The 14,478-nt window shown below is 41.0% G+C and overlaps 1 protein-coding gene across 8 annotated transcripts in view; it reads right to left on the bottom strand.

The window, feature by feature from the left end:
* Positions 1-14,478, bottom strand: part of PPARG (peroxisome proliferator activated receptor gamma) — a 146,045-nt gene that overhangs the window by 23,873 nt on the left and 107,694 nt on the right. For 7 of the 8 annotated variants that reach the window (XM_034955815.3, XM_034955813.4, XM_008951714.5 and 4 more), the window contains one exon: positions 4,397-4,596. The exons of the other annotated variant lie outside the window; for it this stretch is intronic. In XM_034955815.3, the coding sequence (XP_034811706.1) occupies positions 4,397-4,596 (200 nt within the window). The remainder of the gene's footprint in view (positions 1-4,396; positions 4,597-14,478) is intronic. 8 annotated transcript variants of the gene reach the window in all.

Below are 14,478 nucleotides of genomic sequence, written 5' to 3'. Positions count from 1 at the left end.
TTGTTTTATGACAAACCATGGCACTGAAAATGGTTTTTGAAAACCACTGTTTATTTTCATCAACAAACAGGGGATCATGTGACAATGATACGCCCAGTGTGATCATCGCACCAGGGTAATAGTCAAACACTGGGCACTTCCAAAGTCCATTCAGTTATCAAACTGCCTTCATGAAACAGAGCACCTAGTTCTGGCATATGCATGGTTTTCAGAGCGCACAAAGATCTCTTAAATAAGGGGCCTTGGCTGGAGCAAGCCACTGAAAGGGAAATAGGTTGTGGGGACAGTCAGTTCCATCCTATTGAGGGCGGTTGAAAGGTCTACCGCTCCTAAAATTTCTTGTCCGGCAATCTATAGCTGACGATTCCATATCCCATCTTTTCCCAGCCCTAAGCCTAAAATTCCCAAGCATACTCTTATTTAGGCAAAACAATGAAAAGTAGGGCATCATACACCAAGGATATGATGTTAAAGTTGGTAGAAGGGGAGCAGGGGAATTTAATTTATCCGTTTTGAAAGGTGCAAGTGGCCCTAGGGAATAAGATACAGGAGAAGGAAGATTAGTTGGGGAGGGGAAGGAGTCCTGGTCTGCCTAGAGGCAAATGCTGAGCGGGCAGCGGGCATTCTACAATAGGCAATGGTGAAATTGAGCATAAGATACATTTAAAGAATGGCCTCTTCAATCAAGTCATTTCCTTTTCCAAAGGTTCTGGGTAATTGGTCACCCACTATTCTGAGTAGCCTCCCCCAGCCTTGGCCTAACCAACACTAATGACATCAGTCTCAAGCAGGGTGTATAAGAAATGCAAATTGCTCTGCTGCACAGCCATAGCCACTTTTATATACCTCCCACCCTCTCAAGAGTCCACATTTCTGCAAAACTTTTCCTATCAATGCAAATCTTAACTTTCATGAGTCCTGGCCAAGAGATAACATAATACCCCTGAGATAGATGCTATCAAATGAGTAACATGACCATGTAGATAAAAAACAAATCTCTAGTCTCGTTGGAAATCACATTTTGGTTTTTTTTTTCTTTCCCATATTCCTCTCTGAACTGTTTCTTTCCACTAGTGCTTAATTTGATTTTGCAAGATAAGGAGAAGAGAGGGTGCCAAACAACTGTAGTTTAGTTTTGTGTCATCAGTGAATGGATTATTTTAATTTGGCCCAGTCTCTCTTTTTCCAGACCCTGCCTGAATCCAGATCATCAATGATGTCCAGTTTGGTAAGCAAATATTGGGCTAGAGGCCCTCTGTTGAAAGTCCAGAATTTCAAAGGGCATAGGCAACCGTGTTTAATTCAATTAAGCAAATATAGTCTGAGTAACTATTAGGGGCAAGACACAGTCCTAGTTACTGGAAGAAAATGACAAACGCTTGGCCTCTGAACTTGAAAAGCCCATAATCAAGCATTTCGCAGCCCTCTCCTTTAAATAGCTTAATACCTGTTTATTCCATAAAGAACCTCCTTATTTTTTAACTCAAAGATTTAGAGCCAAGGAGTCAACTGGAGTGAGGTATCTTGAGGGTGTCCTCCAGTAACACAGATAAGAGCACGTTGCACACCAGTAGTGTAATTTTAAGTTCTTGACCACCGAGGCTTTTTTTTATCAGTCTTTTGCCTGACTTTCTGGTACTATTAAGTTGACAGGATTTCTAATAAGGATTGCAGGTATGAATCAGAGGATGAAAAGAAGGTGAGAAAGCAGTTGATGAAAACTAACCATGGCTGGTGGCTCACACCTGTAATACCAGCTCTTTGGGAGGCTGAGGTGGGAGGACTGCTTGAGCCCCGAGTTCAAGGCCAGCCTGACCAATATAAGAAGAAAATCCCACCTGGGCAACAAAGCAAGACCCCACCTCAAAAAAAAAAAAAAAAAAAAGAAAAGAAAAGAAAAGAAAAGAAAACTAACCAAAACTGTAGATAGTTTGCTTTAGGGCTCTTTCCTTTTCAGCAATCCTTTTAATTTTTTCTTCCTGGATATGAATGGTTTATTTTCTGTAGTCCAATCAGCTACGCAGAGGTCTTCATTTATTTTTGATTTGCTATGGCCAATTTTATCATTGAACGAATGAGCTTTATGAACACCAGTGTTGTGCAGTCCTGTGCATGTAAAAGCCAGCAGTCCTAGTCAAGGACTTTTGTAATTTGAAAAGAACCGAAACAGCACAAAAATTTTCCAATTGTGAATATGTTGGGATAGCAGATGAGGTGAAGAATTCCTACTGTTCTAAAAACTGAGAAAAAACAATCATGGAAAGTTTTCTCAGAGCGAAGCTTTCTTAGTGTATTATGTCTCCCTGGCTTACTACCAGCAAGTGGGAAAGACTAGCTTCCTAAAGTACTATGCTACTGAGGGGCTAGCATGCTACGAATGCTCTGAACTAGAGGCCAGAAAACCTGCATTATAGTCCCAGGTCTTCTACACACTTGCTGTGGGGTCTTAGGGCAAAATGTTTAACCTCTCTGGACTTTATTTTCCTCATCTCTAAAATAAAGAGGATAATAATAGCAGTAGTCAGGTGCATGTGGCTCGAACCTAATAAATGTGCAAGGTTTTTTTTATACTGTAAAGAATTGAATCCAGGTATATTATTGTTGAGGTATCAAAGACCTATTTTCAAATCAGAAAACTCATTGTCCTTATTACTGTATGGCTTTATGCCATAAATTTCCTTTTTCTATTAACTGATTCTACTCTTACTAAATAGCTTAGCTAAACAGAAGAACTACCATCTTGAGACAGTCATCAAAATACATGAAAGGTTAATGAGATTTTCCTAACAATATATCTGAATAGGGGAAAAGTTACACATATCTATCAAGTCATTGCATAGCTCTCTGGGAGGTGTTCATGTGAAAATAAATGACTGCATAGAAGGGCTTTCCATGGCTGGGACGGTGTCTTCTCAGTGTGTTCTGCAGTTCTTACAGCCCTGGGAGCGTTGTGCAGACATCAGAATCAAAGCCAAACCCTGTCATTAAAAACTGAGCTACAAAGCCGGGCGCGGTGGCTCATGCCTGTAATCCCAGCACTTTGGGAGGCAGAGGCAGGCAGATCACGAGGTCAGGAGATCAAGACCATCCTGGCCAACATGGTGAAAACCCATCTCTACTAAAAATACAAAAAAATTAGCTGGGCATGGTGGCATGCGCCTGCAGTCCCAGCTACTCGGGAGGCTGACGCAGGAGAATTGCTTTAACCAGGGAGGTGGAGGTTGCAGTGAGCTGAGATCACGCCACTGCATTCCAGCCTGGCAACAGAGCAAGACTCTGTCTCAAAACAACAACAACAACAACAACAACAACAACAAAAAACTGAGGTACAGAGACATGATCCAGGTCATCCAAGCTGATGGCAGAATTGGGACTAGAATTCAGGTACAATTTTATTCTATAATTCCATGTTGTTTTCTCAGTTTCCAGTCAGAGAAGAGCTCTGCTGCTTGGAAAACCTAACTCAGTAACAATTACAACCCATTCTGGGTTTTCTAAACAGTGCTGCTCAATGAGTGAACAGATGTTGGAGAGTCCACTGAAGTAGTCCGGGCAGCTCAGAGCCTTGCAGAAGATAAAATTCACATATGTAATAAAAGGATAGAGCTTCTAGTTGCCCCGGAATAATCAAGAATGCTACAAGGAAAGAAAGGTAACATAATATCTAGAATCTACTTTTATGCCTCATGTTGAACTTCATAAGAGGTAACTCTAGACCAGCCTGATCAACAAGGTGAAACCCCGTCTCTACTAAAAATACAAAAATTAGCCGGGCATGGTCGTGCACGCCTGTAATCCCAGCTACTCGGGATGCTGAGGCATGATAATCGCTTTAACCTGGGAGGCGGAGGTTGCGGTGAGCCGAGATTGTGCCACTGACTGCACTCTAGCCTGGGCGACAAAGTGAGACGACATCTCAAAAAAAAAAAAAAAAAAAAAAAAAAAGAGGTAACTCTGGTAGTTCTCCTGAAAGGTGAAATAGTGGGATTCAATACCTTTTCTAAACCTAGGTCGGGTTCTTCCCAGAGGAAAGCAAGGCTGCTTGAATGAATATTGCTGTGGCCAGTTATTTTGATGCCGAGAAAGGAGATGGATCCTAAAAGAGGGTGATAGGCTGAGGGGGCTTAAGTTCATTCATTAAAGTTAGGATGACCAATACATTCTTACACTGTTCTCAAAAACTTTATGGACTTTTCTCCCTTTTCAAAATAATGTTGACTTATGCTATCTGAAAACACTTCCTGCGTTTCAGACTCAGCCTGCAATATGTTAACAGCCAACAGTTGAACAATATTCTGTGTGTGCATTTGTAGCGCAGTAAACCATTTACTCAAAGAAACAAAAACCCAAAACAACTTCCCGCCTCCCCCAATGAAGACAGCAGAAGAGAACTAACTGATTTGTCTGTTGTCTTTCCTGTCAAGATCGCCCTCGCCTTTGCTTTGGTCAGCGGGAAGGACTTTATGTATGAGTCATACAAATGTTTTGCCAGGGCCCGGAGGTCAGCGGACTCTGGATTCAGCTGGTCGATATCACTGGAGATCTCCGCCAACAGCTTCTCCTTCTCGGCCTGTGGCATCCGCCCAAACCTGATGGCTATAGAGGAAGAGGAATGACAGGATGAATCATTGGATTACTACTGCTCTGAACACACACTGTGCTCTCCCAGCCCTCGTTCCCACACAGTAGAAGCCCTCCTCCTCCACTGCTCTTGAGTCCTGGTTTCTGTCTACCACTTTGCTCATGTTTTTATTTCACAAAAGTAGCACAGACCATCAGTAAAAATTAAACTGTTAACTTTCATTTTTAAAAGTTAATGCATAATCCTGCTGAGAAAGTGAAAGAATTCGAGTTTAGCAAAGGGAGGGACGTATGTCGACTTAAACGTGAAATAATTGAGAACCAACTCCTACTCATCCCTCAAGACCCAATTCAAAGGTCACCTTCTTTGTATCCCCAGCACTTGACCTAAGGTTAGGCACTAGAAGGATCAACACGTTTCACGAATTAAAATACGAAACTGTGCAGAATTCAAAGTTGTACAGACATAGGCTTTGTTCTCAGGGAGTTTATAAGATCTGTTTGTCTCTGTTAAAAAGAAATATGGATGGTGCTTTATCACATTTTACTAGTCCAGAGAGCACTTTTACATGTAGCGGAGAGAAGCCATAGTTATCTCCCGACTCTCCAGAGTTACCACTTAATGATGTTTGTCAGAAAGACAAACTGGCTGCCTGTAGGGTGAGGAAGTGTGAAAGAAGATAATGAAAGAAAGAAAAGCAACAAGGAAAATGTAAGAGGGGTTAGTGGGGACTAGTTTGGGGAAAAAATAAACTATAACTTTTCAACTCAGATATGTTTTCTTTCCTTCTTACCAATATGTTCAGCAAAATATTATTTTGAATCATGTTCCTTTGGGAGCACACTTTGGGTTCTATGTTTCCCATAATAAGGGTACCTGGCCATCATGTCCACTGTTCCCCATGCATACATAGCTCTGTTCTTACACTCACAATGTGGTATCACAGCCATGCGTTTTTATGGTGATCGGCTTCACTAGACTATATGCTCCTCGAGCGCAGAGACTGTCATATTTGTTTATGTCTCTAGCAAGACTCTGTCTCTGCTAAATCCCAGAACACAGAGATTTTTATTTTATTTTATTTTATATTTTGAGATGGAGTCTTGCTCTGTCGCCCAGGCTGGAGTGCAGTGGCACAATCCCAGCTCACTGCAACCTCCACCTCCTGGGTTCAAGCGATTCTCCTGCCTCAGCCTCCTGAGTAGCTGGGATTACAAGGGGTGGGCCACCATGCCTGGCTCAGTTTTGTATTTTTAGTAGAGACAGGTTTTACCACGTTGTCCAGGTGGGTCTCAAACTCCTGACCTCAAGTGATTCACCCACCTCAGCCTCCCAAAGTGTTGGGGTTACAGGCATGAGCCACTGCGCCCAGCCAGAGATAGTTATTTTATATGTTATTATGCTAAGGGTAGCATTTCTACCATGAGACATGACAGCACACGACAACTTTCCCATCTGAGTACTCTGAATATTACCTTGGATTTTCCCAAGAAGAAACTGACATGTACCCTTGAGTCTCAAATTCATAAATTCATTTCCATTGACCCTAAATAAATTTTATCGCTGACTAATACAACTATTGTTTTGTAGGGGCCTCCTTAGAGACCAGACTTGGGAGTTAGAGGGGAAGAAAATCTTACCTCTCAGTTGGGATTCCTTTAAATTGAATTAGCCTATATTTACATACTTTTAGTGAATATATCCTTGGTACATGGCCTCTTCATATAGAAACCTTTAAACTAGGAGGTTTTGGTCAAAAATCCTGTTCCCTACTCACTCTTCCCCATTTTCTTTCTGTGTTGTTCCACGGGGATGGGGTATGGTTGTTCATATTTTTATCTACTGGCGACCCCAGCCCCTGGCGCTAGGCTTGTCTGGGTCCCTCAGGATATGACCTTATCTCACAGCACTGATCACAGGAATTAATCTATGTTTTCTTTCCTCCCTTGCCATATAATCTCCACAAAGGCAGGAATCTTGTTCATTATTGTATCCTCAGCACTTAGTACAATTTCTGGCACATATTAAGTCCTTGCCTACTGTATTTTGAAATACAATGGAAAGAAAACCCCAGATAGCATATTCCTTCAAAATCCTCTGTGACCTCCTGACCACTTTGTTCAGATAGAATTCCTTATGCAGTTGGCCCTCCATACTCGCAGGTTCCACATCTCAGATTCAACCAACTGTGGATTGAAAATATTTGGAAAAAAGAACCAATAAAAAATAATATGGGCTGGGTGTGGTGGCTCACACCTGTAATCCCAGAACTTTGGGAGGCCAAAGTGAAAGGATTGCCTGAGGCCAGGAATTTGAGAGCAGCCTGGGCAACATAGAGAGACCCTGTCTGTACAAAAATAAAAATAAAAATAAATAGCTGGGCGTGGTGGTGTGTGCCTCTAATCCCAGCTACTCAGGAGGCTGAGGTGGGAGGATCCCTTGAGCCCAGGAATTTGAGGCTGCAGTGAGTCGTGATAGAGCCACTACACTTTAGCCTGGGTGACAGCAAGACTCTGTCTCTAAATTAAATAAATAAAACAATGATAAAAAATAAGACAAATAAAAAAAACAGTATAACAACTTTTTTTTTTTTTTTTTTTTTTTTGAGACAGGGTCTTGTTCTGTCACCCAGGCTGGAGTGCAGTGGCACAATCATGGCTCACTGCAGCCTCGACCTCCTGGACTCAATCGATTCTCCCACCTCAGCCTCCTGAGTAGCTAGGACTACAGGTGTGTGCCACCACGCCTGGCTAATTTTTAATTTTTTTGTAGAGACAGGGTTTCACCATGTTGCCCAGGCTGGTCTCGAACTCCTGGGCTCATGGGATCCTCCTGCCTCCACCTCCCAAAGAGATGGGATTACAGGCATGAGCCATGACACCTGGCCATAGGAACTACTTATACAGTATTTATACTGTATTAGATATTATAAGTCATCTAGAGATGATCTAAAGTATACAGGAGGGTATGTGTAGGTTACATGCAAATACTATGCCATTTTATATCAGAGACTTGCACATTTAGGAATTTTGGTATCTGAGTGGGTCCTGGAGCCAATCCCAGGGAATAAGGAGGGATGGCTGTACTACATTCATTTCTTGTTCACCAGTAGTTCCTAACTGAGGAGTGCGGAGGGTAGGGGAGGCAGAGCCTATCAGAGTCACTCGGTAACTTCTGACATTATATGTCTTCCACGGGACATTTTGATGGGCCATCCATCCACTCAATTAGGAGTATATAAAAAACCTGGGGTTTGGGACAGTTTATAAAAAGCTTCCTAAATGCTGGGCTCCTGTTGTATGCAAACATTAGCTCATGTATTAAACTGTTACTATACTATGATGTTGGTTTATATCAGTTATTCTACTCGAATATAAATTATATGAGTAACATGTTTTCTCATATTTGTTCCTAGGTGTAACAAAATACACATAGTAGGTTAACAATAGATGTTTAATGGATTAAACTCCAAAATATCAGGTTTAAAAACAGACAGAAAATGAGACACTATGTCTATTAGGAAGTTTGGGAAAATGATCATGAGAAAAGCACTAAGTAAGAAGGCGTATTAAAAGAAGAAGGCATTCTGGTGTAAAACTCAGAGAAAATCAGTTATCCTATAACAAAATAGAGGTGACTAGAATCACCAACTGTCTGCTGCTCCTGAACTTTCGTTATTTCACAGACCACACAATACTGTCTCTTTATTCAAGGAATAATTATTGAATGACTATTGTGCGCCAGGCATGGTTCTAAGCTCTGATTCAGTTTTTACAGGTAAGAGGCTATAATCATATGCAAAACTTTACACACCTAGAAAAGCAATTTTTTCCTAATGGGTAATCAAAAAAGTTAATTTAAATGGACAAACAGCCAAAGATAGCCACTTACTACATTTACTAGTCTTGCTTTTCTATCACCTAACAAATATAACCAAAAAATACCCCGAAAAACCATTTTAGAATTAGGATATATTAAAGTGAGATCCCTCTGCTATAATCTCACTAAAACGTATTTTTGTAAGTTGAAGTTCCCCCCAAAGGCTAACTCTAATGACTAAATTATCTGTATTGTTAAATGCCCATGCTACAAATTAGGTTCCACTTAACTACCAGTGCAACCAATTATATAGGTGATTTTAACATTTTCATACACCAGAAGTTCATAAAAGGAATGAAAAATCGATCCCATTTGGTGAGACTAAATTTGCATAAAACATACACAAATCTGAAATTGTACAGAAAACAAGGATTTTTATTTGCCTACTTTTTTTTTTTCTTTCTTTCAGCTGAGGCACGCATACCTTTTTTAAGGGGGAAAAAAGCCAGTTTTATTATTTCGTTGCTTTTGAGTCCCACATAATTGTACCTATCTACCTCACGTGAGGTGATGAGAGGAGGCACAGGGAGTGTTTAACACAGTGCTAGGCACATGGCAATGCTTAACAAACACAGCTTTTATTGCTGTGGTCTTGGTAACTATGGCTGCTGTGGGTTCCAGACCAGGCTGGTAGTCATGGCACGCTGACCTCTCCCACAGAGAAAGAACAATCCTGAAAACCTAATCTATGTGTCTATCTGTCTGCCTATCTCTATTTCTATCTTTCCATCTTTAAATTGTTTGTGAGATGGTGTTTTTTAGTTAAGTAATTCTTGAGCCTCAGGTTCTACCCTTTATGTGGAGAATCTGACAACCAAGAGGAGGAAAGCGAAGGAGGTTGGGAGGTGTTTCCTGCAAGACTGAAGTGAGAGCTTAGAAATAGAAGATGAACATTCTGCATTGGGGGTCAGAACTATAAAGACTGAGTGTACTCATATACAAGTGTATTTTTCCAAATCTTCTACCACTGCTGATTAATCTTAAAAGGAAAATGCTTCATGTCTTACTGTGAGTCACTGAGCAAGAACTTTTAGCCTCTCTGGAAAGCAAGGGAATGAATACTGCACCGAATGCAGTCAGGAAGCTTAATTTCTAGTTTCAGCTCAGTGACAAACTAGCTATGTGGCTTTAAGAAAATTACTGAACTTCTCTGGTCTTCAACTGATTTATTTACTGAATGAGGAACTTAGAAAAGAAGATTCTAAAGTTTCCTTCCTCTAGCTCTAAATTTAGCTCTAAAGTTCTACAAATGTCTACATAGTACTCAAGAAAATGCTCTGCTCTCTTTTTAAAAGCAGTATTTGTCTAGTTTTTGAGGCTCAAAAAAAATTACATTCTGTCTGTTCTACAGATCTGGCACCTGTCACGCAGAGCAACTTCCAGAACACTGGCACGCAGTTTCCTATTTGGAATAATTCATCACCTACAGAGAAATCTGGTATCTTGGTAAAAAAAAAATTATCAATATCAGAGCTGGTAGGCTCCCTTCAGGAAGACTGGGTTTGATAGAGACTCATTAACTTCTGGGAAAGCATATTAGCATTCCTTTATACAACACACTTCTATTGAGCTGAATGTAGCTGCTACTAGCATGTTATAGATTCGTATTGTGTATTTAGTACTGATATTGCTGAACACACAAACACCAAGCACATGGAATAGTTAGATGTCCTGCTTTTTGGATCTGGGTATAATGCTAAGAAACAATTAATCGGCATGTTTTTAAAACATCTACCTAATTGTAGAAGCATTAAAGACAAATGCTACTTAATTACTAAGGTTAATTAAAGCAGGTTTTCAAAATAATAAATCAATAGAAAATAACAGAATGAAATAAGACAAGTCTTATTTTTGTCTTTCCACATCTAAGGGATGAATTTGACATCATTATCAGGCTTTTGAAAAATAGTAAGGCTATGTCTTATGGTCAATTTTTCTACTTTTTATATGTTTGTTGCATACAAACAAGAACATGTGCTATTGCCAATAAGTTGTTTTCCCATCTCTCTTTAAAATTTTTTTTTTTTTTTTTTTAGAGACAGGGTCTTTCTCAATCACGCAGGTGGGAGTGTAGTGGCATGATCATAGCTTACTGCAATCTTCTGGGCTCAAGTAATCATTCTGCCTCAGCCTCCCAAGTGGCTGGGCCCACAGGCACACATGACCATGCCCAGCTAATTTTTTTTTTTTTTTTTTGGTAGAGATGGGATCTCGCCAAAACTCCTGGCCCAAGTGATCCTCCTGCCTCAGTCTCCCAAAGTGCTGGAATTGCAGGTATGAGCCACTACACCTGGCTCACCTCTCTTTCTTTCCTTCCTTCTTTTCCTCCCTTCCTTTTTCCTTTTTCCCTCCCTCCCTTCCTTCCTTCCTTCCTTCCTTCCTCCCTTCCATCCTTTCTCTTTCTTTTCTTTCTTTCTTTTTTTTAAAGAGACAGGGTCTCATTCTCTTGCCTGGGCTGGAGCACAGTAGTGTGATCTTGGCTCACTGCAGCCTTGAACACCTGGGTTCAAGGGATGCTCCCACCTCAGCCTCCTGAGTAGCTGGGACCACAGGCATGCACCACCACGCTTGGCTCACTTCTCTTTCTTGAGGGAAAAAAAACAACTTGTGCCTGCTGGAGGTTCTGCAGGATTTGGCAATCTAATAACTATCCTTTTGTAGTTCCTCTAAAGGAAAACAAGGAGCAACTTTAGCACTAATATTAAATTATTTTTATGCAGAGGTACCATTTTTCACACTATTTGTAGAGGACATTTAAACATTTTCTTAGGTTTCTTTCAAAAATGAAGATGAGCAAAACACCACCAGCTCACCTTCTAACTCAATCTCTGATTCCCTGAAGTCTTCCTGACAACCTTTAATTCATTCACTGAACACTTGGTTGATGCAACACTGTGCTGCACAGATGGGGCTGGGGGAAAGGATGGAAAGGACATGTCTGGTAGGGGAGACTGGATAGATCACACAGATGAGTCTTTCTCTAGTGTGCCTCTCTGTACTGGCTCTGGCCTTTCTGCCCAGGTTGAAGGTTCTGACTCTACTATTACCTCCTCTTTAAGCTATCTTTCCTCCACCACTGAACTTACTGAAAGAGTTGTTTTCACTCCGTCTGTGTTTGTCACTTTCTATTCACTTCTCGATCTACTGCAGTCTAGCTTTGGGCTCACTGGGATTTACCAAAACTTTGTAAAAATCCCGAATGCTTTTCTCTCGGCCAGAACTAATGGCCTCTTCTAAGTTCTCAATAGACTTGAGCTCTTCAGTATTCTCCCAGCCTTTAATTCTGGTGACCATCTCTGCCCTCTTATTTCCAAAATTTCTTGTCCTGGTTCCTGCTGTTCTGGGCCCTCTAACATTCTGCCAGCTGCTCTCCAGATCTCTCTGATGGTGCCTCTCCCTTAGCTTGTATTCTGTGGTCCCTAGTGTGACCTCTCTAACCTACAATGGGTGCTGATGATTCCTGCTCTCTCTTTACTGAAATTTGGAGCCTTATTTTTCACATCCTCCTATATTCCTCTCTACGTAGTTGCTGGATACTCTATAGGCATCTCTAACACAATATAAAACTGAATTTAAAAATTTCTCCTCCAAACTGGCTCTTATTCCTGTGTTCCTCTCTTGGTTAATTCATTCTATCACCCAAATTAGATATCCTAAATAATCTTTGACAACTTCTCTCCCTTCAGGTGCTTTTATTCATTGGTCACTGCTCTGATATTTCGCTCAATTTCCTTTCTTCTCACCCTTCTCAATGTCTTATTTCCTAATATTGCATTGGTCTTCAGATGGATTTCCCAATTCCAGTCTTTTCTCTATCATTTTTACTGCTATCGGTATTTTTTTTTTTTTTTGGTAATATGTATCTGATCACTCTCTTGCTTTTTAAGGCACAATGTGATATCACAGGAAGGTATGAAACACATAGAAAAGGAAGAGCAGGGAATCAGAAAAGTCTCATGGGAAGGCAGGCATTTGAATGCAGCCTTGAATGTCAGGTAGAATTTCCACAAGGAACAGACAGACACATCAACAGAGGCCCAGAGGTATCCAAGCATAAGCCATTTTCCAGGAACAGCAAAATGCAGGGTTTGCCTGAAGTGTGAGTGGAAAGTGGGCAGGGGTGGGGAAAGGAGGTGGGCTCCGACATGGGCGGTTCTGGAGTCCATGCAGGGTAGAGGGACAGGGCAGCTGGAGCAAACATGTACTGCCACATGCATTAGGAGTTTGTTACCTTTTCTGAAAGTTAAGATTTGGGTAATTTTTCTTTACACAACCAAGAAGACTAAAGAAAAAAAAGGAATAGGTTAGCCAGACGCGGTGGCTCACGCCTGTAATCCCAGCACTTTGAGAGGCTGAGGTGGGCGGATCATGAGGTCAGGAGATTGAGACCATCCTGGCTAACACGGTGAAACCCCCGTCTCTACTAAAAATACAAAAAATTAGCCGGGCATGGTGGCGGGCGCCTGTAGTCCCAGCTACTCAGGAGGGTGAGGCAGGAGAATGGTGTGAGCCCGGGAGGTGGAGCTTGCAGTGAGCCTAGATCGCGCCACTGCACTCCAGCCTGGGCAACAGAGCGAGACTTTGTCTCAATAATAATGATAATAATAATACTAAAAAGGAATAGGTTAAAGTTGAAATCTAGTATTTGCCATTCAGAATTTTTCCTTTTCTCAATATACACTAGAGCTGCTGTTTGCAAGGCACTGAGAGAACTACCTTAAAAATGTTGAGTGTCACAAAAATTTGTGAAATCTTTTTTTCTGGATTTTTATGAAGCCACTGAGAAACTATTTTGAAAGTTGTCAGTTTTTTTAAAAAAAATTACAAACTCTCTCTCATTTATATAATAAGACATCCTAGTCAGCAAAGCTAAGATTTCAATAGTTTTTAAATTTATGAAAAACATATTTTTAACCAAATCTCAATGTTATAGAGAAAACCTAACTGAATGATTCATAAACAACATGTCAATTCTTCTCTAGATTATTTTCTTAAATAGGTCAGGTGCAGTGGCACATGCCTGTAGTTTCAGCAACTCCAGATGCTGAGGTGAGCCCAGCCTAAGCAACACAGGGAGACTCCATCTCTAAAAATAGTAATAATAAATACAGAAAATTTAAAAAATAAAAAGGGCACTTAGCCTAAACTTACTATTTTATTATTTAGTTCATACATTAAAAAGAGCTCTGAATATGAATTATTCACTAGTCACAATTCTTTTTTTTTTTTTTTTTTGAGACTGGGTCTTGCTCTGTTACCCAGACTGGAGTGCAGTGGTGCAATCATGGCTCACTGCAACTTCCACCCCCTGGGCTAAAGCGATCTTCCCACTCCAGACTCCCGAGTAGCTGAAACCACAGGCGCAAGCCATCACGCCTGACTAATTTTTTGTAGTTTTAGTAGACATGGAGTCTTGTCATGTTTCCCAGGCTGGTCTCGAACTCCTCAGCTCAAGTGGTCCTCTGACCTTGGCCTCCCAAAGTGCTGGGATTACAGGCATGAGCCACCATGCCCGGCCCACAAGCTAAAATTCTTAATGACTAAATAATTTTATTAAAAATAAAGAGGACAAGGCCAGTGCGGTGGCTCACGCCTGTAATCCTAGCACTTTGGGAGGCTGAGGTGGGCGGATCACCTGAGGTCAGGAGTTTGAGACCATCTTGGCCAACATGGTGAAGCCCCTTCTTTACTAAAAATACAAAAATCAGCTGGGTATGGTTTCTGGCACCTGTAATCCCAGCTACTCAGGAGGCTAAGGCAGGAAAATTGCTTGAACCTGGGAGGCGGAGGTTGCAGTGAGCCAAGATTGTACCATTGTACTCCAGACTGGGCGACAGAGCGAGACTCCATCTCAAAAAAAAAATAATAATAATAAAAAATAAAGAAGACATTTTTAAAATGTGATTACTATAAAGGACTTGGCAGCAGGATTTTAAAACAAAAATGACTACTTTGAAAATCTATAAAAATGCGTGCAAGAGCCCATCTGACTAAAGAAGCAACATTATCCATGAGTC

Source organism: Pan paniscus, chromosome 2, assembly GCF_029289425.2.
Source record: "Pan paniscus chromosome 2, NHGRI_mPanPan1-v2.0_pri, whole genome shotgun sequence".
In the NCBI taxonomy this organism is placed as follows: domain Eukaryota; kingdom Metazoa; phylum Chordata; class Mammalia; order Primates; family Hominidae; genus Pan; species Pan paniscus.
This window is presented reverse-complemented; position numbering and strand designations above follow the sequence as displayed.